The 27635-nt window shown below is 37.5% G+C and overlaps 1 protein-coding gene across 11 annotated transcripts in view; it reads left to right on the plus strand.

Annotated features, from left to right (window-relative positions):
* Positions 1 to 27635, plus strand: part of Psi (P-element somatic inhibitor) — a 146531-nt gene that overhangs the window by 77135 nt on the left and 41761 nt on the right. For all 11 annotated transcript variants that reach the window (XR_014128785.1, XM_081743371.1, XM_081743417.1 and 8 more), the window contains 2 exons: positions 14761 to 14986; positions 23004 to 23161. Coding sequence is in view for 10 of the 11 variants with exons in the window: in XM_081743371.1 (XP_081599497.1) it covers positions 14761 to 14986; positions 23004 to 23161 (384 nt within the window). In the remaining variant the exon portion in view is untranslated. The remainder of the gene's footprint in view (positions 1 to 14760; positions 14987 to 23003; positions 23162 to 27635) is intronic.

Here is a 27635-nt window from a genome sequence, read left to right on the forward strand (position 1 = left end):
ACACATTCTAAATTTTGTTCTTTATTTCGTTTGAGAAGAATTTTCATTTTCTTTATACATAAACTTGTCAAGTTTTGTCCCAACAAGTACGAAAAATACCAGTAAGAAATGATGTATGAAACAATTAGCATTGTTGTGAAACTAAGGTTGGTTGAACTTAAAACACCATTATTGTCCTTTGTTTCGTGCAGAGTGAAGATGGAATAAGGAAAGAAACAACATCGCGTTACAGTTTTGGGCGTACACAAGTGCAAACACCCACCGACAACCATATTTAAGTTACTGCAGAAACTGAACATTACACAGAAATTCGTACAGTGATATAAACATCGAAACATCGTTTATCAAGGATAAGCTTCTCGCTGGTAGATCTCGTTCCGTCAGTACACCAGGTGCCATTAGAGAAGAATAGTTTGAAATCTGATCCGTATGCAGAAACATAGCCCTGCAAATGAACATGTCGCGTGCTTCAATGATAAGGGTGAGCAACGAAGACCTAGGACTACATGCCTGTCGCAAGACAGAACAGCGGTTAAGTCAGCGCTTGATGAGTGTGTGACGTGACAAATCAAAGGCGATCCTGCAGCAGTGACAAATTTTGTTTACAGATGAGAAGTTTGTTGAACCTCAACAAGTTCCCGAATTCAGCGAGGCCATCACCTTGCATCAATGATGGTTGAGCTGAGTATGTCGTAACTAGGTTTCACTGACATACATTTTTGCAAAAAAAAAAAAAAAAAAAAAAAAGTGAAAACTTGGACCAAAGTGTACCAAGACATTCTCGACAAGATGGTGAAACCCCTTTGCGCTAGTGTGTTCAGAAATACTTGTGTGTTCCAGCAGGACTCAGCAGCAGTTCACAAGGCGAAGACGAGGCAGTAGTAGTTTCGCCGCAACTACCTTCAGGTATCACCACGCGGTGGATGGGATATGCACATTCTTAAGCGAGACGATATTTTGCTTTCATCTATAAAACATTGGCTTCAGTGGTCATTGTAGATCAAAAATCACTTTCGTTCCCGCTATTGTCACCTGGAAGTGCTTTTATATTTCGAGATAAACCAATTCCTGTAGGAACTGTTTAAACTAAATATATATATGTGTGAAAACACATTGGCGTGCACAAGAAGGTGGGTAGTAGGTCCTATTGATCTCAGCATGGTGCCTGTGATACATATCGAGCATGTTACAATGAATGCTTGATCTTAGGTTCGTGGAGCTAACAGGCCAGGATAGAAACCATATATAGAGTAAACTTACTGCTTTACCCTGGCAATCTGTAAACCTACGTTTTTAGGTTGGAAGATGGAATCCTACCAGGTTTTCAAATAAAATATAGGACAGGATTTGCGACGTGATGCCCCTTCAGCTTTTTACGTTTACCTAGTCTTTATGCTCCACTGTGCACATTGGTATATCGACTGGAAGTCTTTTTATATATATGCTTTTCAGTTCCCTTATCCAAATGTTCAGCACTCGGGTTGAGGTGGAGTTTGAACTTAAAAAATTGGAATTCGTAGTTATATCATAATTACTGTCACAAAGTTTGGAATGGCGATGTAGGCATTCGGAGTGGCACAGTGCTGCCATCTATGTATAAAGCGGAAGATGCATGTAGTGTGTGTTTGACTTTTCATGACATACGTTGATATTGTACTTAGTTCTGATGGAGTGGGGCGCTTACGGAAATCGTGTAGCAGTATACAAGGTCGGGAAGACAGCAGGTGAGATTTTCAACCTCCTGAAACTCCTACAAATAAGCAAGAGATTAGTGTATCGTGCCATACAGCGATACACCGAGACTGGAACGGCAGCTGACCGCGTAAGGAGTTGCAGACCACGAACGGTACGAACCCCGCAGGTCCAGAAAGCAGTCGCAGCAAGGATTCGGAGAAATCCTGTTCGAACACAGTGTGATAGCTGCTGAGATGAACATCAGCAGCAGTTCCATGTCTCGTGTGCTCAGGAGTGACCTACATCTACGGGCGTATGAGGCGAACTGGTCACTTACCGAAACATTAATGTTGCAGAGGGTCCTTAAATCAAAGAGACTGTTACGGCATTACGCCAACAATCTGCACAGAAAGATTCTGTTCACTGACGAAAAGGTGTTCACAATTGAGCAGGCCTACAACGCCCAAAATGTCCTGTGCATGCCACGTCTTCTACTGCAGCTGCTGAGGCAGCTCCAAGGGTTCAGAGGGCTATCATCCTGCCTTACTGATGGTTTGGTGGGGAGTGAGCTACTCAGGCACAACCCAGCAGCATTGTTGCGAACATGGTGTTAAAACATCTGCCAAGGTGTACACGGACACAGTGCTAACACCTATAGTGAAACCACTGTCTGCTACCATGTTACCTGGAGAAAGGTGAACCGTCCAGCAGAATTCCCCTCCAGGCCACAAAGCAAAAAGAACCCAAGACTGGCTTGCACGGAATGTCCCAGACATCATTTCTACCGCTGATTGGCCTTCTAGCAGCCCGGACCGTAACCCGTTGGACTACAAACTTTGGGCAGGGGGCAGCCCTTCAGGGAAAGGTCTGCCATAAACGTCATCCATCTGTCGACAGTCTGAAACAATCCTTAACCCGAGCAGTGAACAATTTTCCCATGGACGTGGTGCGTAATGCCATTGACCAGTGGCCGGAAAGACTTCGTTCCTGCATCAAGGCCAAGGGGGGAAATTTCGAAAAATGATTCGTGCGTCAGGTGTACAACATATCAATGTAAAACATGACCAAAATAAATTGCCTTGGTGTTAATACTCTGTGTTATTCACATTCAAACTTGTGACAGTATTTATGATATAACTAGGTAGTCTATTGAAGTAAGTCAAATCTAGAAATACAGTGGGTGATGAGTGAGAGGATCTTTTTGAAAGTAGGGTCAAAAACAGTTTGATAGTGCTATAGTTGTGTGAGAATTATTGCTGTGAAAACTCGAATTTGCCGAACCTGATTGTGATTTTACTCTGGTCATTAGCTGGAGGAGTCGCTTCATGACCTCTTCATAGAAGTTGCATTATTCGATTCCACTTGATTGTGGTGGACAAACACCGTGTGCGTGGGTTTCCTCGGGGTTCTCCCGTTTCCTCCCACTTTCTTTATTCCACCATTTCATTCATTACTCATCACACTCTCCTTTAGCCTCACCGGCATAATTATGGGACGTAAAACTCAGATTTCACTTCATTTCATTTCGATTCCACTTGAACAGATCTAAGGTTCGCACAGTAGTGCAGCAAATGCTAGAATGGGGTGTGAATGTCTTTCATTAGATCAGATTCGTGCTGAATGAAACCTTATAGGTAGATCGATATTAAGAACGAGAAACAAAATTGACTGATGTCTGCATGTGAACCTTTAATACAACTCCGTGTGTAGACACATGGAAATTGGGAAGGTCCAGTTTTAGAAAGAACTTGAACTCAGGTAATCCGTGTACATATTTGAATAATCGCACAGCTTCCTTCCAGTTTCCATTATGGATGATTGCCTAATGGTTTCCTTATTGATGACAAGTATACTGCTAGTTTCATGGAAGTGCAGATGCTTATGACAAAGGTTCTTCATGAGACCACAATATTCTTATTTCTTTGTTGTTATTGGACGTTCTATGTTCTCGTTTTTGCCCTAAGACGCTTTGTCTTCATGAAAAAGTTTGTGCCACCAAAATATCGTTTTAGTCAAGGCTTTATTCCTGTAATCGTTTTGTAACAAGGTTTCAGCTAATTTTACAGAACTTGGTTACAGCCCTCTCCTCTATGCTTGAAAAGTATTGCGCAGCGTGTAGTATAGTTAACTACCGTTCGACAACTCCTTGGAGCATATTGAAACCTGCACAAGTTTCTCGACAAATATGTGCACTTGCATTGTTCTCGTTCCTGTGATAAGCCTCTCTCCCTCCCTCCCCCCACTATTTTCTCTCTCTCTCTCTCTCTCTCTCTCTCTTTCTGATTACAAAAGATTTGCCTGGAACTGATTACCTCCCTCTCAATTGAATAGGAAACTTCTCTTTGTGTTTCGTGTTGTTTGACATTTCATTGTTTTTAATTCCTTTCTTTCTAGATGATTTCCTTTGTATCTATAGTTAGTGTATGCGTTGTGCACGGAGATCTGATTCGATTTCCATCATGAGCTTAATTGGACGTTAAGAGCCTGTCTTAATAAAAGTAATACAAAATTTACCATATTTCTTTTGCTTGTTTCTCATAAGTGAAAGGAGATAATGAAATGCAACTTACCTCAATCATAGATAATGTTATTCTACAAAAGAAAATATGAACCTCAAGAATTTTCAGTGTTCCCATCCACAGAAATTAGTGTTGCCAGAATAACAACGCTCCTAAAATGTAAGGCAGCGACTAGAACACTCAACTGCAATTGGTTACGCATTATTATGTTCTGGTTTCCTGTGAACAACTTTTTAAATAATAGTTGTATTTAGTTTGTAATAAACAAAATAGTTTTAACACAGTTATCAATTAAAGCTAAATAATAATGTTATTTGAAAAGTAGTTCACAGGAAACCAAAACAACAAGTAACTAAATGCAGTTGAGATCGTTCCTCTATTCTTAGCCTTAACTTACACTTTAGGGGCGTTGTAATTCTGGCAACATTGTTATTTCTATGGATGGCAACTCTGAACATTCTTCAGGGTTTTTTTTTTTTATATATATATATATAAAGAATAACATTATCTATGATTGTGGTAAGTGGCATTTCATTATCTCCTTTCACTCATAATAAACAAGTAAAAGAAAAAATGGTAAATCTTGTATTATTTTTAGTAAGTCAGGCTCTTAAGCTATGAGTCTACGTCTGATGCAGCCTCAGTGCTAAAAAGGGGTTTACGAACAAAATCTTATAGTACAACGTAAAGCTCGTGTTATTTATGAACATCAGTAGTACTAGCTAGAAAAGAGCAGATCTTGGGGAAAGTAACTAGATTACGCTAATTAGCCCCACAACTAGAAAGCAACACGGGACAACGGATGTTCACTTTTGAGTGTAATGTTAGAAACACATTTAACCAAATTTATGGTTTGCAAGGAAAACAAATATATTCAGTTACAAGTACGTGGGGTGGAAATTTGGTACTATAGAGCGTCCCACTCTTAGATTGCAGTACAGAGTAAATGGAGCGCGCTGTTGCCACATTTCTTCCGCCGTATGTTTTGTTTCGAAGAAAGAACAAGAAAGAAAGAGTGATGAGTCTGTAAATAAATCCTTCTTAAATTCATATATTTTCAACTCTTTTGTCATTCCAATCGCGCAAATTCATTTAGAACGGCGAATTGGAGGGTACGAAATAACAGTCTAACAATTTTGATGAAAGCAATACGAAATCGAGAGAACATATGAAACGAATAGAAAACATATGATTGAAATAAATGGCAGGCTAAACAGCTCTAAACAGAAATTTCCTGCACCGATTGTGCGGAAAACTAAGGAATAGCAATGGGTAAGATACTGCTACTGAAGTTGGATAAGAGTGAAAACTGGAGTAGGGTGATAGTGATAAGTGACGAGAAAATGTGATGTACCAGAACGCTCATTCGTCTGTGTACGCAAAATATCCACTAATCCAATTCCGTTTGTCAAACGAGTTACATAAAGTATATTGTGAAGGCGGCTTCTCCCCACTTCCGATGTTTAAAACTGTATTATGAAGGACGTGCTAGAGGGTATGGTGGCAGGAAAAAGAGGGAGGGGACGAAAAGAGACTACAATTACTGGACGATATCAAAATAGAAAAATCATGCGTGAAGACGAAGTTAACCGAAGACCGTGGATCATTGAAGCTTCTGAGTTGCAGCAAGTGATCTGCCAATAAAATATGATGATGATGATGACATATGCCATGGTGAATAGGAACTGAACCTCCTAGTTTCTATACTCACTTCTGACACCTCAGACACACAATATTAGTCTGGAAACAGAAGAAGAATGAAAATAAACCCCATTATATCCGTTCTAAACAAACGCGCAAGTTGTGACTTTAAATCACGTATAGTGACAGCCAACAAGATACAAATCATTGGGCGAGGAAACAAAACTAAACAGAATTATCAAACCCTGCTTCCTAAAGAAGCATGGGGGGGAGAATAAAGAGGCCTTTCATTCTGCTTTGTGAGCTCATAAAGTTATTTGTTATGAACGCTTTTGTCATTTTCATCTGTGTATTCAAAGTAAATAAGAGAAGTGGAATTGCAAACGAAACCAACTTTTATTGTCAAAATTGTCAGCATCTGAAACAGCATTAAGAACTACATGCGAACCATAATGAATCAATTACAAAACTAATAGCTTTTTATCACCAGGAATGAGGAGCTTTATTAATAATAGATATTTGTTATATTATCTATATATATCTATATATATATATATATATGTGTGTGTGTGTGTGTGTCTGTGTGTCTGTGTGTGTACGTGCTTGCATGCGTGCAACTCAAGGAAAACAAGCGAAGTAAGTTGGAACGTAAGATTGAGTGGAGTTGACGCAATGTTTATCGTAGGTGAGGTCCAGGATTCGATTTTGCGAATATGCTTCCGTTAAGCAGTAGATTCGTGCTCGCATAGCATCAACAGTAAACATTCATCGGTATAGCACAATTCTCTACATCAGTAGCTTTAAAACAAACATTATAAGGAAAATAGCATTGGCAAGATTTGTCACTGCCTTTCTTCTGGTCAGATGCGCGTGCTTTGGAAAGTTGACTCTTAACACTAAAAGTCATAAAACCTAAATAAAGAAAGATATTGACCTGCAATTTGTTTTAAAAATAACTTCAATCCTTTCTCAATATTTTTCTCGCTTTGCACCCCCATCTAACCTGAAAAATAAAAAAGTTTCTCACTAGTCAACTTTTTAGATATTGCATTGCAATAGTATACGCACTTTCTCTTACATTTTATTTTTTATTTTAAAATTCAAAAAGTTTTTTTGAATGGAAACTTTTCCAACATTGGCACCAAATATGGTGTTAATAGCTGTATAAGTTTCAACGTTGTATCTCTTAGAGTTCCGAACTTATGACGTGATATATTTAACGCGACGTTAGAATTTCCCATTAGCAAGATTTCACTCTTTCAATGTATTTCAATACTTGAAAATTCTTCTCGATGTGAGAAAAGCAGATTATTTGATAGAGAATACAATGTTCTACAATAATTTATTCATACCTAGTAAAAGAAACTATTTCTAAAATTCAGGCTAAGTTTGGCAACAATGGGCATAAGGAAAAGCATTGCCATTTACTCCTGTACTGCAATCTAAGGGTGGGACGCTCTATAGCAGTTACTTACTACTGATACAAAATATAACTTGCGTGAAACTTCTAGTCACCTTCAATGAAGTCGTCAGCTTTCTCAGTTAATTGCTAGCGATGTGGAAGTCCTAGTGTTCTTGTAGCAGCATCTGTTCTATTGACCCGTCTCATATAACCTCGCTGCTGCAAGGACGTTAAACTCAAGATCAACTGAGCTGTTCTATTAATTCTGACAGAGTGGCTTGTTGAATGCAGAATCTCATTAAGCAAATATCATGAAGTAATTCCCTCATTTTTGGTATTAATTCATAATCATAAGGAGAATAAGAAACACAGGGCAGAGATTTAAACCATTGTGATTTTGATGTAATCCCAAACATAAAAGGAAGCACTTCGTGAGATTCACTTCCAAGTGATTTCGAGATTCTGTGTGCAATAAGTAGATCGCACCGTCAGAATAAACACAACAGGCACTGCTACAGTAATAATACTAGGACTTCCACGTCGATTTCCTTAATGAAGGACTGGAGAAGTTTCATGCAAGTATTTCCTTTATATTGGTAGGAATTAAAAGTGCCACTATTAAATTTCCGACACATGTAATTCGAAGTTGTTTGAATTTAGACAAGAATTCTATGCGATGAAGCCAAAACATGTACATTTTTACAGGAAAGCAGTTTAATTGTAACCCGATATACGTGTAATAACGTTTGTATTCTTACTAACTTTCGATTTCTGCTCAGCATACTGGATTCCTTTCTCTGTAACTAGAGACTGTTGTTCACTTTCTGTATGTTCGACACATTTAAACTACTTTGTTTTCCGTGACGACGATATGATTCAAGAAAGTCTTGTGACGAAGACAAGTAGAATTTGAAGTTTATGTATCCGTATTTGTAGACCTATGGTCTGCCTTTCATCGTATCGACACCGTATTTTAAACTAGTAGTCCTCATGGAGTACTATAGGAGCTTTGTCTTGATTTCCTTCCTAACCCAAAAGTGAATGGGTTAAGGAATGCACTGTTAAAACTTTCTATTAGAATAATAGAAGAGAAGTAAATATTGTAATGGATTACAATTAGCACAACGCTTCAAAATATAATTTATTATTCTAACAAGGTACATTCGCGAAGTGTTCCCTAGGGATTCGTGTAAAACTGATTTAAATGCAAAGTTCTCCGCGCCCAGTGTGAATTTTACTAATTTTAGCGGCTCATATTGGTAATTTTTGCATTTATGGGCCTTCATATATCCGGAGTTCATACACTACTATAACGCTTGGACACAAAATTTCTTTTAGTGTCTGTACATGTAACTGGACATGAATGTGGGCATATGGAAAACAAATTGGATTAAGTACTGCTCCTATGACGCATGTTACCATCCCGACCGCCATATTGCATCCAACTTTCGGTTTTTCAAATGGAAAATGGTGATACATGAAATTCATGTACAGTTTTCTCGGAAATTAACTGGTGTAATGAATTTTACCGTAGCGTGTACCGTTTGAAAAGTATTGCATCTTAAATCCTTCCAGGCACTTTGCAAATAAGACATTGCAGAGTAATATCAGTTACGCTTACATTTATGTTGACAAATCAAAACAGTTTCTAACTGGAAAAACATTGTAGGTATAAACGAACTCTTTACGTTGTCATAATCTTATTACAGTTCTGGGAGTGATTGTTACACTTTACTATAACAAGGAAGTACTGTACGGTCAAAGTGCCTAATGTAAATCTAGATATGACATTTCCGTATTAACCTATGTATGAATGAATGTATGTATGCACATTCAATGAATATTTCGTCAGTGATAAATTGTGTAAATTACATATATTTAGTAGTGTATGATCGAATTTCAGATCTCATAAATATACAGATTAGCGGTATGGGTCGCTAAAATAAGTGCAATATACATTGGGCCGCAGAGAACTTCGCATTTGAATGAATTTTACACAAACCTCGAGGGACACTTCGCGATTGTACCTTGTAAGAGAAGTTAGTTTACCGGTGGGTGAAAATCTAAAACTATTGTATTCTCGAGAGCTACAGTAACGATTTTGTTCATATTAATTATTTAACAAGGGCTAGATTGACAATTGGTTACAGTTAGAAGAAGAAAAAAAAATCGTAAAGGATGGCTTATTGATAGGGGAGTTAGTTTCGAAGAATTTTCTCATGGACTACTGTATTTATTCAGGTTTTATTAAAAACTCTATAATGTCGTATAAAATTTCTTGGAGAGATCCTATAGTAATTTTGTTGGAGTTGTTTTCCTCGGATATTTCTGAGAGCTGTTCTTTAAAAGTTCGTTCATATTACTACTATTTCACTAACAGCCCTAAAATGATGTATCATTTGGGAAAATCATGAATGAAAAATTTATTGTAACTTAAAAGTGATATTTTTGAGACATTTTACTTTGATAAACTTCCAGAACAGTGTTGTTCATATTTAGTAAATGTTTATGTACAGTGTGATAATCTTACGATTCAATTAAGAAATAGGAGAAAGTAAGCGACTGTACTGGCTTATATCATTTATTTTATTTTGGACTTCCATGAGAAATATTGTCAACCGTTGTACATAGTTTAAGAATCAAACTCGTAATTGCGAAAGCAGCCAACAAGAAATGCACGCATATTCATGGCCAAGTTGAAAATAGCACATGATAATTCAATGATGATAAAAATGAGGTTCTGGTTAATTTTTCGTAGTGTGTAAATATTCGTAATATAGTGGGATGAAGGTATGATGTTTTTTTAAAAAAATCATAGGTTAGCGGTAATTACAACAATATTTAGATTACGCAAGTAAAAAGGACTTGACATTAACTTCAATATTAAGACTTTCCGTATGTTAGTTAGTAGTGCATGTTTGGCATGTGCAGTATTTTCACACTGTTGAGAGCTACCGTACTCTGAGAGTCGAGGAAACAGAATTATTGGTAGGACTCTTGAAACGTTAAAAGTAGTATTTTGATAGCTATTTATTAAGATTTGGAAATATTAGTAATTGAAAGTTGAGCTAAATATTATTTTATTGTAAAGGTAGAAATTAAGAACTCAGCGCAGTGAGTGTTGTAACTGTGAATTGGACGGAAAGTGGAACAAGATTCGTTGAGATTAAACCTTGAATTTTGATATTAAATGGTTTCGATCAGTTATAATTTAGCTGATACTACTGAAAAATGCAATGGCATTGTCACCCATTTAAAAACGCACAAAATTGGTTGAATGGTTTGAGGCTCTCACTGGGAAATAATTTAACAGGAAAATAAAAAAATCGTACAACGTTAACCTGAGTTTTTTAATAATTTGAGCTAGGTTACAACCTTTTTCTAGTAGCTCACTTTATTTGTTTGTGCATGGACATAAAGATTATTTCAACACAGATCTCGTTATTTTTTCTTTTTAAATCCGTATATCAATATTTAGAGTATTTCTATTTTTTGAGGGTAAACTATTTTTTATAGCCTAAAGCAATGTCAAAATAAATTCATATTTAGTCAGGAGGTGAAAGCAACTTTGTATGTGTATGCATATGTGTTACTGTAGATGGTGATACTCTGATACTTATTTTTGACGCCTTACTCAGGTAGCGTAGGAGTTTTAGGTGAAGTTCATGTTAATATCTGGTAAAATAAGTAAAATTTCAGTTACACGAGGTGATCTCCGATAACGGCTTGTTTTTGATGCCTTACGCAGTTCGTTTTCGGTAAAGTTCGTTAGTTAGTATCCCGCTAAAAGAAATAAAATTTCAGTTACCTGAATACTAAAACAATGATTATTTAATTATATTGCTGAAAAAAAAATGCCTAAATTTAGTATACAAAGGAAAGTATATACATATATCTAATTCGAAGTAACTCACTGCGAAAGGTTGTAACATGACTTTAATTTTCATCGATTTTCATTCGAAAATACGATTCTCACTATTTCAATATGCAAACAACCAGTCTCAACTCATTAAAAAAGAAAAGGAAAAACCACATGCTAATTGCATCCCGTGACCGAGTGACTCATACAACCACGACGGCACGCATACAACATACACATTGGATAACATTGTCAGCAACCAATCACAATGCTTTAAAACTACGAATCATACAAAAAAAAAAAAAAAAAAAAAAAGTCAGTACCTCAAATTCACTGACAAACAAAATCAAATACAGTATTTCGAAATAAACACACCTTTATATTGAATTTCTTAAGACGAACAAGTTAAATTAAAAGAAAAAAAGCAAGTGAAACAGACATCGATAGCAAAGACACTACTTAATATAATTAAGTAGTTTAGCAGTGTAAGGGAGGCTTGTCCCCCCCCCCCCCTCAATGAATTAAATAACAATAACATTACTACATTAAAACCTGTGAAGTTGGCCACCTGCTTATCGTGACCTGGTTCGTCTTGAACCTGCATTTTCCCATAAGACATTCGTTGCTTATTACTCTGTAAGTTGGCCACCTGTCTATCTTGGAAGTTGGCCGCATTGAAGCAATGTTTATCCTATTATGATAATAATAAATTTACCTGCATATCTTGGCTACGCAAAATAAATTTTATTTTTCTAAACTCTTTCATATTTCCATATGAGAGCCAAACCTTCTGTATTTGTTATTGGAGACAGAGAAGCATAGATTCGCACGATTCGTTCTTGGAGGTCAATGGCCAAAACACTACCCTGACAAAAGGGGTGAAGGAAGATGTGAATAAGGAAAAGCACGTACAGGAATTCAGGAAATGGTTGTACGTATTTGTTTACCCTGTCTGCTCTTGTAAAACCATTAGCTATATCGGCTCCTTTCATCAGTGGGGAGCTTTAGTAATTCCGGAAAATTCTCAAGGTTAAAGCTAACCATCTCAATTGTTATCTATTGGCAACCTGACAGCTTGTCGAAAGGTAGCGGAGGTTTTGAGATATGAATTCCCTTAAGATTTTCTCAAAACGTTTTTCGCTCCAAAGAAGCACTTGTAGCTCATGAACAAAAGATAGTTAACTACGAAATTAGAATGTGCATATGTGCCAAAAAGAATAAGACATACGTCTAGAATGAATCACCATGAGTAAATTTATTAATAACTGAGTTGCTACTTTCCAAAAGGTATCTACATCAAATATTTGTTACTGTCGAAAAAGTCATATAAACTGCATATAAATTGTTCAGTTTATAATTTTGCTTTTCCTATTTTCGATCGGGATAACTCGGTGCTACAATATCAGTTTCAATAAACTGCGTACATAAGTTTCGATTTTATGGTTTTGTGTTAGTGTTTTCAATCCGAATAATTCAGTGTACCAGACTAGTTTTCAGGAAGAGAAAGGTAAATATATTTTAGTATTTTTTTCTAGTACTGGTATTGTTATGATTACTCCATATAAATTATATAAAAGTATCCGTTGTGCCGTTGCTTATTAAAATTTTACAATCAAGTAATAATAGAAACTCTATTCTAAAAATACACCAATCACACTTATTTTCTGTAAGTTGGCCACTTTACAATGGAACCGATGGTGGCCAACATAGGTTTCACTGTATTATAATTAAAAAAAAAAAAAATGAAAACAAAACGCAGCGAACGAACATTTTTAAACCCCCTCGATTACCAACTAACGAACTAGACACTTTTCGTTCATTTTATGTACTCGATGCTTGATAATGTCGTTAACAAGATATTTGTAGAAATTGTCATTCCTGTTGAGTGCCTATTTCTGGAAATTTATTATTGAAGTTTGTAGATTTGGATTCTTGAACTGGCGATGTCTAATAATTACACACTCAATTACGAGGGAGGGTACTTGATTTGGCTTTGTGTATAATGCCGGTATTATAATGAAAATTCCATTGTGCCTAACACGCGTTCTTCTGCTTACCCTGAGCTCGATTCTCAGATTACTATTCTCATAGGAACCAAAGTAATGATTGGGATTCTCCCCATATAACCGTGCACTGAAGAGACGTGATATTAACTTAAGTGAAATTGTACTATCGTGAATGAAGGCTTTTAACTTTTTTTCTTCTTTCGTTTATTTTGAAATGGAAATGCATACTTTTCTAACAATGTTTCAGTAAAACTACTTGTTGTACTCATAATCTTTCCTTCTCCAAGAGGTATATGGTGGTACACCCATAATATACCGTAAGTCGCGTAGTAAAAATTTATGTACTGACCAAGTAGAACATCATAACCACGTATATAACAGATATGTTTCTTTCGATCGCAGAAGAGCAGCAGTGTGTGCTATGGAAGCAACGAGACCTCTCTGGGTGGCTGGAAGCATCGCGCACCACATCTGAGCGCACAGGTCACTTAATTTCTGTAAATTTCAGAGGGGCCGATGAGCTCGAATCTGACGTTCAGTGACATCCCAGATGTGTTCAATTGGGTTATTGGGGGATGAATTTAAGAGCTATTGCAGTAATTAAAATTTACCACTTTGCTTCTCGAGCTACTTCATAAGAATGTTGGCCCTGTGACAAGGAACATTGCCATTCCCAGCTAGAAATATGGCCGATATGAACGGGTATATGTGATCAACAATAACCTTGCGATAGGTAGGAGTCGTTATATCCTTCACACTCCTACTGGGCCCATGGATGTGATTGTTCCCCAAATCGTCATGTCGATGGTGGCACCATTAAATCATCCTACTCTGCTCGTCTTGAGCAGCTGTTCCCCTGGAAGACAACGGATTCTGATGTGATAAAGGCAGTATTGTGATTGATCGGACCATGCAGCGTTGTGCTGTTGGTCTGCAGTCCAAAGACGATGGGCATATCGGTGGCGCCGTCTGGTTAACATTGGTACATATGAGACGTCGGCTGTGAAGACCTGTATCTAACAGTGCACTGTGAACTGTTCTCACTCTTGCTTTGTCCAGTGTGTACTGTTAATTGTGCCACAGTTTCACAGTTCTTATGCCACCTTTGGAAGACAACCACTGCAGCTCGTGAATACCCGACAAGTCGCACTGTTTCCGAAATACTGGTTCGCAACTGTTGGGTTATCACAATCTGCCCCTATCAGACTCTGATATATTTCCAGCTTTCTAATTTTACTCACATACATTACACTGACTGATCGAATGGTCAGTCTTGAAGTTCTGCTGTTCCCTGTGGCTCTTGTGTCAAGCCGCGTCTTGGTTCAAAAAAATTAGCAGATGGTTATAATGTTTTGGCTACATTCATGTTCATATAAATACCGTGAATAGAAATTTTGCCCCGAGATTCAGGCTCTACAAATTTTTTTACATACAGTAATTTTTTAAATATTATGGATGTAGTGGAGAACACCCACTTACCCTACTATTCCCCAATTTTGCATATATCTAATGACATGGCAACTGACGTAAACATTACAGATTTTCGCAATTTGAAGTGTGATACTTTACAGAGGATGCAGTTGATATTCAAGAAATAAGCAGTAATAATAATGGTCCATCTTCTAAATTGTACTATTTTTTTTTTTTCATATATTTCAGCGTCGGGACAATGAAATGGGTAGAGGACGAGGTAGGGGTGGTCCTCCTCCGCCATTCGATCGAATGGGTCGTGGAGGTCCAGGGGAATATGGTCCTGGACCTGGTGGACCAGGTGGTTGGGATAGAAGACCTGGAGGAATGCAGGGACCACCTAACCAAATGAATGACAAACAGGAAGTTACATTCACAGTACCTGCAGCAAAATGCGGCATTATCATTGGTCGAGGTAAGTGTAATGTGTTCATCTTGAGTTTTAAAGAAACATGAAGTAAGAAAAAAAATAATTCTATATTTGTTACGAACTTCTTGTGCCAGGGTTCAAACTGATTTTGAAAGTGAGGTAAATTAAGACTAGTCAGGAATGCTGTAAATTATTCCGAAACTCATGGAAAATACAGTATTTCAGTCAGGAATTTTTTTTTAGCTGCCCACAGAAATGAAAAGTTCTCAAACAATAAAAACTAATTCAAAAAGAAGATAGAATGCATGGGGAAAAATAAGAAGCTTGTTGAACGCCGAAAGTTGTGAAAATTTTGAAACAACACACTGAGACAAAAATTCAAATGCTACGAAATAATTAAATAAAAAAATATAAATAAAAATAAGCTAGATTTGGTTAATCAGGCCAAATTGATACACATTTACTTGTTTATGAATTTATTCAGAATGCCGATATCTTTATAATTGTTCGGTGCTAGGGTTTTATTGTATTGTAAATACACGATTAACTTAACAATAAATACCTACAGTGAGAAAGTAAGCTTACTGAGTTTTTTTTTTTAAAAAAAAGTATTGCGTGGATGGCTTGGAGTTGTAGACCATTAAAAAAAAAAAAAGGTGCGTTATATATACAGGACGTCTCAAGTCCCCTGACATAGGGTAACTCTATTATCCGAGTTACAACAAAAACATAAGAGGGGAAAGCGTCTCCAAATATGTTGTTTTGAATCTAAAATGAAAGAATTTTTTAAATCGAATGAGCCGTTTAGTTTAGGCTGTACACTCTTTATGCGCCCAATGTTAAAGGAAAATGCCGAGTTGCCATTTACCTGGCCCCACAATATAAGTGAATGAAGTTACTGTTTGAAATAAGGGCTGGCCATCGACAAGTTAGCGTAAAAGACAGTAACTCCATTCACTTATGTTGTGGGTCCAGGTAAATGGTAACGTTGCATTTTCATTTAACATTGGACACACAAAGAGTGTACAGCCTAAACGGCTCATCCAATTTATTTTTAAAAAAATCTTTCACTTCAGATTAAAAACGAGATTTGGAGACGGTTTGCCGTCTTACATTTTGTTATAACACTGATAAGTTACCCTGTCAGGGGACTTTTGAGACACCCTGTATATAACAGCGCAAATAAGAAACCCAATATTGTAGGCCATTTAATAACTAAACACACACACACATACACACAAAAGTCAAGATAAAATTTCTGTTAAGTAAATGTTGTCATCTTGAAGCTTTGAGATGAAAGGGCTGTGGGGAAGCTCCTGAAGGATTTTTGGAGACTTACGTAAAAATACTCTTGTGTAAAAGTCTATCAATGGAGTAAAAATCAGTTTTACCCTAATTGTGAAGTTTGATCTTTTGGTCTTTATTGATTGGGCTGAAAATGATACCTCTGTTTCCACAAATAATAATAATAATAATAATAATAATAATAATCACTTCGGTAATGGAATTTTAATTTTCAGATTTCTCAGGTATGCGAGATGGTCACGTCATGGAGTATTTTACCTTAAAATTATATTGATATACCTAAGTCCCCCATCTTCAGTTACAAAACCTTAAGAAAATATTCATCATATGAGTCTTTACAAACTTTTGAGAGATTTTTCATTAGATTCAAAATGGATAGAAGTTGTGAGAACACTTCAATCTTCTGTATTGCGAACCAAGAATTAACTGATCGATTTTTTTTCTTTCTTTCTTGTAGCGAGGTCTTCCATAAATATGAACAGTACCTCATTGTTGAAAGTTGTTGCCCTCGAAAATTGTTTGAAATGTAGGATCATGTGAAAAAGTTATTGGTATATTACTTGTTACTCTCCCACGCATTTTGAGAAAATCAGTTAAATTTTTGCAAGCCATCCTATTTAAATGATGAAAAATTGTTGCTGTCTTTCCAATTAATTCCTGTGAATTTAGTTCCTTTTGTCTTAAAAATCATTTAGTTTTTCATACCGTATCCATAATTTAGAATTGCAGCAATTTCACGGTCTGTGATTCACCCATCTGCATGAATAGTATCAACTCGCTGCCGGTTTTCATCACCGTAGTCGCATTTAAACCTCCCAGTACGTCGTTTGTCCTCAGTGGAAATTCTGCTGCGTTGAGTTATTGAGCCACCTTCGAACAATGTTTACGTTCAATGCTGCCTCGCCGTATACATGCTATAAACCGACCATAAGAGTAAGCAGCTGTTCTGTCAAACATCCATTCGTCATTTCTGCTAATAGAGAAATTCGTCATGCATCGAAAGATTCTCTTGATATAGAATGTCAAGTACATATCGTTAGTATTAAGTTTTACTTCCAGTGCAACTCCTACAATTTCAGTGCTGCGATATATATATATGCAACTTTTTTTTTTATTTATTTGATATTTGCTTATTAATTTTAATAATAGGAAAAGTAATCTTTGTGCAGGAAAGCAGTATGAAAGTACATTTGACTCACCTTGATAGGCTTTTCTCAGATACCCAGCATTAAATTTTCGTAGCCAGTGTTGAAGTGGCCTATAAATTCCAATCAAACTTAATTCATATTTTGTCAATGTCGCCAGGATTCGTTATTGGAGAAGGATAAAAGTATATATAGGTAAGATTCAACTGGAAATACAAGAGTCACTACGAAAGCTTTGAGATGTGAAATAACTTACATAATTAAAATCAATTTAACACATTTTCTCAAAGTATTCACCATTACACTGTACACACTTTTGCATCCTCGAAAACCACTTTTGGAAGCAGTGTTGCCAGTCTTTTTCTTCAAGTGTTGAAAGTTCATTCTCGTAAGCCACTACAGCTTCTTCAGGGCTGCATATCTCTTCCCACGCATGCGATCTTTGATCCTGGGAAACAGAAAAAAATCTCACGGGGCCAGGTCAGGGCTATACGGTGGATGAGTCATAAGTTTGATCTCCGTAGATTCTAAAATCTGAATTGTAATGTTGGCCGTGTGTGCGGACGCGTTGTCATGAAGCTGGATCCCACGCAATCCAGTTTTTGGACGGGGTTCGCGAAGCTTCTGGAACACGTTTGGCAAACAGTGGTGTATCACTGAGCAGTAACAGTCCTTTGTTCTTCAAGTGGAACAGTTGCAACATGGTCAGATTTGGAGAAGAAAGTTGCGACCATCTTCTTCCCCACAGTTCGCAGTCGCTTCACTTTCGTGGGTGGATTTTCGTCTGGAAAGATCCAAACTGTAGACTGGCGTTTATTTTCAGGGTCAAATTGATAGATCCAAGTCTCATCATCAGTAACAATGTCAGAGACGCGTCGAGAATTGCCTCCATCAAATCTTGTAAGCATTTCTTCACACCATTCCACACGCATGCGCTTCTGCTGTTCAAAGTGTGAGGCACCCAACGAGATGAAACTTTTCTGAGCCGAAGATGATCATGATTTTTTGTTACTGCCGGCGATCCAATGTTCACTGTGAATTCAATGTCCTTGAAAGTTTTTCGAGGATTTTCTCGAATCATTTGTTCCACAGCGGCAATGTTTTCATCTGACACAGCTGTTGCCGGACGTCCAGCTCTCTCTTCATCTTTAACCCTTTTAAATTATGATGGCACAACACCTGTGCCATGGCGTCGACCTTCGGAACTTGCTTTATAAGTCTCTAGTAAAGCTTTTTAGACCGGGTTTTTTCATTCATTCAAATATGGAAGCATCATAGAACATATTTTATGGGCATTTTGCAGCCTCGCGTGCTGTGTCTGGGGGCTGTGATGTCACGAACATGGACGATGGGTTTTTAAAAAGGTATATTTGAGAAGTGTTTTCAAAAAATCCCTGACACATTATTATTTACCCTAGAATTATGGTTTGTACCTCGTTAGTTTCGTTATGAGACAGGCTTTCGAAATATACCACTCAAATTTCCCTATCAGAAGCGGGAAAATCTCGTCCAAAATGGAAAAAGGGGGTTTTTAAAGTAAAAATTTCCCTTTTCCCCATTTTTCTCTTTACAGGTACACGATAGCGAAATTTGAGTGGTACCATTTGAAAGGCTGCCTTACGCTGAAGAAAATGAGGTATGACTCATGTTGCTAGAGTCAACAGACGTGTCAAAAATCTCGATTTCTTTTTTTCATTTTTTACACATTTTTAGTCAATTACTTTAATAAAGTATCTGCAGTATTATCACTATTTATTCTAAAGTCATGATATGTACCTAATTTTCTTTGGCATGAACCAGTCTTTCAAACGGAACCACTTGCATGTCTCTAGCATGTACCATAGTGGAGAAAATTCGCAAAAAAGGGAAATCGGGGATTTTTTGACAATGGTATGCGAGTGGTACCGTTTGAAAGACTGGTTTTGGCCAAAGAAAACTCTGTATCAATCATGTGTCTACGATAATTAGGGATGAGTCAGGAAATTTTTATATAAAAATGGGTTATCCATTGCCCACATAGGGGAAAGGTGATACTGTTTGAACATGGGGCAATATTTTTTTCCTCTCGTATTTTCAAGATATAACATTGAAACTTCGTACAGTTATTACACACAGTATATAGTATGTTTGAGATTTTTTGGGGCTCTGTGGGTTGACACAGGGGCCCAAAATCTGAGAAAAAGGTATTTTTGACAAATTTCCCTTTTTCGCGAATTTTCTCCACTATGGTACATGCTAGAGACATACGAGTGGTACCGTTTGAAAGACTGGTTCATGGCAAAGAAAACTAGGTACAATTCATGTTTCACAATGAACAGTCTTGATGATGATGATGATAGTATAGAAATTTACTAAAAAGGTATTATCAAGGAAAAATATGTAAATCGGTTGCAGCATCGAAACTATTCATCCCAGGGCCACTCTTTGTCTCTCATTCTCTTCACCATAAAGCAAAGTTTTTTAGTAGCATTCGCATGATCGTATCCTATGCCAAATGGGAGATATTCGCGATAAAAAAAAGGGATTTTTAAAAAAGAAAATCCCTTTTTCCCCACTTTAAGCGGAAATTTCCCGCATTTGGTACACTTTAGGAAAATTTTACGGACTTAGTTGGAAACACTGCTTTACTAGAAACAAAATGGAGTATGAACCATGATCCTACAATAAATAGCCTTGACGCAATAGATGATTGAAAGTCTACAAAATACCTCAGAAAATCCCTTAAATTAAATCTCTTAATAATTTAAAAGCGTTAAGCAATGTCCGGCCTCTTCTGAATTCACCAAACCACCGAAAAATTGTAGCACGTTAAGGAGCAAGGTCCCCCAAATGCCCTCTGCAATCGGTCAAGGTTTTGTCTCGTTCAAACCACTTTTGAAATCGTAAAGGATCATTGCCCGAAAATATTCCCTTTCGAGCTCCATTCTAGACAGCCGAATACTGCTCACATCAACAAACAAGTGAAGGCGATAGCGATACGGCCACGCCGACAAGCGAGGCGAGTTGAAACTTGCTTCGCTTCTTCGCTCTGGATACCACTACCGAACGCAATTGTTAGTATTCAAATACTGTGCCACAACAATGCGTATCTCAAAACTTCCGTAGTGACCCTCGTACATTGTGAACTAAGCTGTTATAAATGAAATGTAGTCTGCATAGATGAAGTTTCTCAGTGATTCTTCGTATGATCGAACTGTGTAGGCAGATATTGATGAAGGTAGAACATTTTTTTTAAAACAAGATTTCTCTCTTCTATTCAGAGACATATGAAACTATTATTCAAATAGTGCTGCTGTGTCAGCTTTTGCATTATTTTGTGTGCTTACCTGATAACACTCGGTTGGAAAGGCGTAAAAGCATTTTGAGGCCAGCTAGCATGGGTGCGAGTTTTGATGGGGTTTCTTCATTTACACCTGGCAAATATTAAGATGGTACCAAACATGACGGTCCCAGGTTGCTTCTTTTCTGGGTAGCATAGTGTGATTGCTGAGGGACGTCATCCCTTATACATGACGCTAAAATTGCCATAGATGCCGAAAGCCCAGAATAATAATTCTTAATTTTTTGTGCTTACCATGTTCATGCCTCGGTATAATTTTAGTATTTAGTCAACATGGCGGTAGAAAATAATTATACAAGGGATGTTGCATAAATTCTAAGCCTGACCAAGAAATATTAGAACTACACATGTAATACTTCTATTCCGTATTTATTGAACGTTCCTATGATTTCATGCCAAATTTGGTATTGACTTATTCTGTTGTTACAAGTCTAGAAAGACAGAAGAGTGAGCAAAGTGTGATCAGATGGAGAAGTTGAAAGCGATAGCTGTTATTGAATCTCCACAGTAAAGGTTTAAAGTTGCAAGATATCCACCCCGATGTGGTTGGTACTTTAGGTAGTAGTGCTCCTTCATATGCCACAGTAAAGAAATGTCCAGGGAAGAACCTCCATTGGAAATAACACTCGATTATGAAGGTATGTGGAAGCACTAACTTAGAACATTGATAAAGTGCATGAAATCATAATGAATTATGATACGCGAATGACCATCAGACAGATTGCTGAGGCAGTGGACTTAACCTGCTGCAGGCGTTGACCAAATTATCACCCAGCATCTGGGAATGAGCAAGGTTTGCGCAAAAGCTTTTTTTATTATTATTTACACCTGATCGAAAGCTAATCAGACGCAGCATTTCAAGGGACAATCGTCTCTTCCGGACAAATCCAGATGCCTTTCGCACTCGGTTTATAACAGTAGATGAGATCTGGTCCACAATTACCACAGTTCCAAGCAGTGAAAACACTCCACATTTCTCCCTTGGAAGAACGCCAAGTCATTGCCCCCTTGCTACAGTTTTCTGCGATTAAGAAGGGATAGTGATAGTGGATTATGTTCCAAAAGGGCGAACAGACTGGGGAGTAGTTTGCATTTCCTCCACGACTACTTAGTGATAATATTCGACAGAAGTGTGGTGGGAAACTGACAGCAGGTATGTTTCTTCATCATGGCAATGCTCATAGAGACGAGTAAGTCGTCGCAATGGCAGCAAATCACGATTGCGGCTATGGATTAGTTCTCCACCAGCCTTATTCACTTGATTTGGCATCTCCAGACTCGTCTTCTTCGAAAGCTTAGAGAAGTTTGAAGATACACATTTAGACACTGATGTCATACATGCCGTAGATGAAATTTTACATTTCTTCTTCAAATATTTTTTACCAGCAGCATTAACGCACTTGAACATCTATGGGCAAAATGTGTTGACATATTAGGGGACTATATTGAAAGTTACACCATCCATAAACCCTTTGCTGCTCCGTTCATACTTTGTAACAACCCTCGTGTATAATTGTTTTTCCTCACCCATAAGAGTACATGCCTAAGTAGGTTAATTGCAATCGTGAACTGCCTCATAGCATATCGAATTCCTAAAATTGCATGTCGAAGAAAGAGAGACCTTGTAAGCTTCACGGATTATTTTGTTCACTACGTATGTATTAGGCAGTTTGCGATTCCGATTAAACATTTGTAGGCATAACCAAACGTGAATGAGGAACCAGAAAAGAGAATAACACCTTAATACTAGCAAACATATGAAACTAGAGAAACAACTATTTTCTATTATTACACAACAAATTCTACAATGAATTTAGCCTCTGAAAATATATGGTTTCCCGTATGAAACAAAATGCGACCCCGTTACCATGGTTAGTAAAATTGCCAACTTGATCATCAGTGTCGGTCTACACTGATCCACTATAAGAGTAGCACAGCAGTTGTCTTGATCATTTCGCTGACGCAATCGTTCTTTTCTTTCTTTCAGAAGTCAGTTTCGCATTGTATTAATTAGTATACTCTTTAATGTTTTATTATTTATTTTTTATGCTTGTCGAGATTTTAATCCTCTTTGGTGACCTACGATTGTAATCACAGTACAGAATTCAGCTCTGTGTATGTGAGGAAAAAAATTGTGAGGTTAGATGTAAGTTTAAATATAGATTTGCAAAATGTCCTGTAATTTTATAGCTGAGAACCTGTATAGGGACAGCATATAAGTTCTTGAGCTTCCGATTGTGTTATTACTGCATTGAAACTATATTTCTTTCAGGTGGTGAAACTATCAAGCAGATAAACCAGCAAACTGGTTCACATTGCGAATTGGACCGAAGGCCGCCACCTAATCCAAATGAGAAAGTCTTTGTTATTAGAGGGTCGCCAGAGCAAATAGAACACGCAAAGAGACTTATTACGGAGAAAATAGGAATGGTAACTATTTACTCTTATATTTTCAAGAATTAAATGATTCCTAATGAACAAGTAAATTTCAGGTTTTCAAAATTTAATGAGCTTCATATTTTCATGTTGTGTCCAAAGTAAAATAGTGTGTGTCTATGAATTACACAAAAGTAAGCGTTGATTGTAAAGAAACTAGATTTGTAACTAATGTTTTATGCCTCGATGAACACAGTGTACTTTCAGGTTTCCTTGACAAGTGTTAAATTTGTGATCTTTCCATCACACGGCAAATGTCTCAACGGTACTAGATTTCCTGTCAGATTGTTCGAGAATTTCGGCATTGATGGTCGCAGCTATCTGCGTTTTGAGGATCCACAGTTCTAGACTGTTTGGAAAAAGGGAAAACACGTTTTTTAATGTAACCCCAGATAGAAAAATTCATGGAACAAATCAGGCGAACGAAGAGACTACTGAATCGTTGCACCACGACAAATCCTGGTCGGTACTTCACGATTACGGTAGGCGGTAACTTCATGATGAATATGCAAAGATGATCCGTTTTGTTGGAAAACTAAATCAGTACCCACATCTTCACGCAGTTGTGGCACTTACTGTGTGTTTCAGATGTGAAGCATCACCGGAAGTAGCCAATGGTGCGCGATATTTCGCGCTATGTTGCCGGATTGATGACTTCCCTTTCCCTTCTCACCCTTCCTCCAACTGAGATTGACACATACATTGGCAACATTATTCACAATGTAAGATATATTATTCCAGCAAAATCTAGAATTTTGACTGCATCCTTGAAGTATATATAGCAACTAAATTACTTACCTGTTAACTTATTCAAGTGCAACTGCTAAAGGCTCGTCTTCCCCACTGATTTCACTATCGTCTGTCAGTTAATACTTCGTCTTTGTCTGTCTGTCTGTCTGAGTCTGATTCTTGTAAATTTATTATGCGTTCCAAAAATTGTAAACACGAAAAATAATTCTTCGAGCTTGACTTCGTAGCACTTTATATATATATATATATATATATATATATATATATATATATATATATATATATATATATATATATATATATATATATATATATATATAGAGAGAGAGAGAGAGAGAGAGAGAGAGAGAGAGAGAGAGAGAGAGAACTCCGCACTTGTACTCGGTTTGCTTAAAGACATTGTCAACTATAATTTTGGAGAACAAACTAACTACTACGAAAGAAAGCAACCCAGACACTGATGAATTCTGTTAATGCTAGAAGAGAAGTTACGTTCGTACACAATTAGCCCCTTTGTTTCTTTTATCAATTTTCATAACAAATAACACTTTTGGGCTTGGTCTAGATCTCACAAACACAGTCTGATTCCTTATCAACTCGATATGATCGGGTTTGTTTTGGATTACGATAATTTGACACAATTCACACGCCTGGTGCTTTTGAATCCCTTGTAGAGAAGAGGGAATAAGGGTCGCACATAAATAAGGTAGTGAAACGTGAAATAAAAATTAAATAAATAGAAAATTTACTGCGTTTCTTCTGTCGAATAAGGAAGAATCTGCCTTGAAGTAGTGAATTTCAGAACAATATTACGAACTCCCCATACTTTGTTCTTACGATGCTAGGCATGCATATATATGTATAATATGAATCAGATTGCAAAGGGGTGTAGCCATGGGGGAAAAGGGGCATTGTCTTTCCAAACTGTTTCCAGCCACGAAATAAGATTTGTCTGGTATATGTTCTATAAACTTAGTTAATGCAAATGAGGGGCGTTTATAATAAAATTTAAAAATATTTTTTAAAAAATCAATCATCAATACGGTTTCTGTACCTAATTAAAACGACTTAATCGTATACTTTATATTTTCATTTTCCTAACTGGGTGCACACCGTATGAACTCGCTACTATATTATTGCACAATATCTGAGTTGATATTTTAACCCACATATACACAGTCAGATAAACAGACTGCGATAAACAGCATTTGTTTTCTTATGAATAACATTGATTCATCTCTTACAATCCGGTTTTTAACTTCAGTGCTGTGAAGCTCCGTCTTTTGATACGGTAGCATCGTGAAAATGATGTATAGTATGTATGTACACCCTCCATTCCAAAAGAAACCGAACTTTTGAAAACAAATAGTACCACTAGTGCCATCTGTTGTAATATTTTACCGGTAGATGGCGTAGTCCCTCATTGACAACTGGTATAAATGTCATGACATTTGGATGCACGGCAACAAAGTTATTGCGTTTCAACTGTCAGTGTGTTGTGTACATCGGTCGGAAAATGAGTTTCAAACAACGAGCTGCAATTGAGTTTTCTGTTAAACTGGGTAAAACTTTTAGTGAAACGCACCAAATGCTACAAAATGCATATGGTGATGAGTGTCTATCCCGTACGCAAGTTTACGAGTGGTTCAGGCGATTAAAATCGGGTAGAGAGACGCTGGATGATGATGAAAGATCAGGCCGTCCCAGAACCGGATTATCGGAAGAAAACATCGAAAAAGTGCGTGAATTCATCAAACATAACAAAAAATCGTCGGTGAAAGTTATTGAAATGGAATTAGGCATTCCTCAAACAACCGCATACCGCATTTTGACCGAAGTTTTGGGCTTTAAGAAGGTTAATTCGCGGTTTGTACCACACAAATTCACCGAAGACCAAAAAGTTGATCGAATTGCGCATTGCAAAGACATCGTTAAAAGTGCTCGGCAGGATCGAAACTTCTTGAAATCGATTGTAACTGGTGACGAGACGTGGTGTTTTGAATATGAGCCCGAAACAAAGCGGCAAAGTGCTGAATGGAGAGCGCCGGATGAAGGAACACCCAAAAAAAGTCGCTTGGTGAAGTCAAAAGTTAAGGTGATGCTGATTTGTTTTTACGATTCAAAAGGAATTATCCACAAAGAATTTGTTCAGCCCGGCCAGTCAGTCACTGGAGAGTTTTACTTGGGCGTCATGAAGCGTTTGCTGGCAAGAATTCGTCGTATTCGGCCCGAATATCGCGAAATCGGCAGTTGGACTCTTTTGGACGATAATGCACCATCACATCGTTCGCGACTTGTAACTGAATTTTTGGTCAAAAATCACATTATTCGGTTGCATCATACGCCCTATTCACCAGATCTCGCTCCGTGCGATTTCTATCTGTTCCCGAAACTGCATTTCGCGATGAAAGGAAAGTGGCACGCATCGATTGATGCCATTGAGAAGGCGACGGCCGCCGTCCTAAAGACCATTCCAATAAAGGACATGGAGAAGTCGTTTGACAACTTGTTGGAGCGTGCAAATGTGTGTATCCATGCAGAAGGGGAATACATTGATTAATAAAAATGATTTGTTCCAAAATGTACATTGCTTTTTTGTTTTTTTTAAACGTTCGGTTTCTTTTGGAATGGAGGGTGTATGTATGTATGGTGAGTTAAAATGCTTTCATATTCTGAAAGAGCTCATTTGTTCTGCTTTTAATATGTGAAAAGCTTGAATCACCCTGAAAGTAATGTTCCCCTAGAACAACCTGCTGGCTACACTCCTGATTATCCTGTAATAAAAGTTGAGTACTATTTCCAAATCGAAACAAAATCTACTGAAAATTAGACACGGGACTCAACGCTCGTTTTACTAATTGTTTTACATGGAAACCTTGAAAAGCGTGTATCATGACAACCAGTTGACATAAAAAGATGTAGGTTTCACGTATGTATTTGATTATTTTCTTTATTTCCTAAAGTGAGCAGTTAATGTGCTAATACATTATTTCTAAATAGCGATTCTGTTACTGTCAAGATTCGTAGTAGCGCGAGAAGTCAGCATACAGAACTGCTTGTCGCGAATTGTCAACACCTCCTAAAGCCAATTGGACGCCGTGTGAAGCCAGCTCAAGGTCGTGCCGCTTATCATCTGAAACACATAGTAGATAGTTCTCAAGCATATGGCTCTGACAGTGGTGTGCTTGCGGTCACTAGTTCGATCCCACCTCACGCCTTGTGGATTTTGTGGTAGACAAACACCGTGCTCGTGGGTTTTCTCGAAGTTCTCCCACTTTTTTCATTCCACCATTTCATTCATTTCTCATTATCACCGTCTCCTTCAGCCTAACCAGCATAACCGCGGGACGTAAAACTGAAATATTTCATTTCATTTTTGCCTCTGACAATGGACTCAGCGAAAAAGAAAGGCCCGTACAGTTTGGTCACGCTTATTGCACGAAACCAATTTATCTTTGGCGAATGCCGTGCATGTCCAACCACCTCATGAGTAATTTCCTCACCCCTATCCGAATATTGTCTATGGACCTTACCGCTGGTATGGAATATTTATAAAAAATATCCTGAGTGTCACATTTGTTCAATATCTTCACAAAATTTCGCTCATACTTTGTCGTTATCGGTCAAAGCTTGTAAAAGTTGCAATTTGTATGGTTTAAAGTTGTCACTTACGCAATACCTTTCATACCGTAGATCTAGGAACGCCTAATTCTAAGCT

This window comes from Thermobia domestica, chromosome 2, assembly GCF_964235325.1.
Source record: "Thermobia domestica chromosome 2, izTheDome1.hap1.1, whole genome shotgun sequence".
Lineage (NCBI taxonomy): Eukaryota > Metazoa > Arthropoda > Insecta > Zygentoma > Lepismatidae > Thermobia > Thermobia domestica.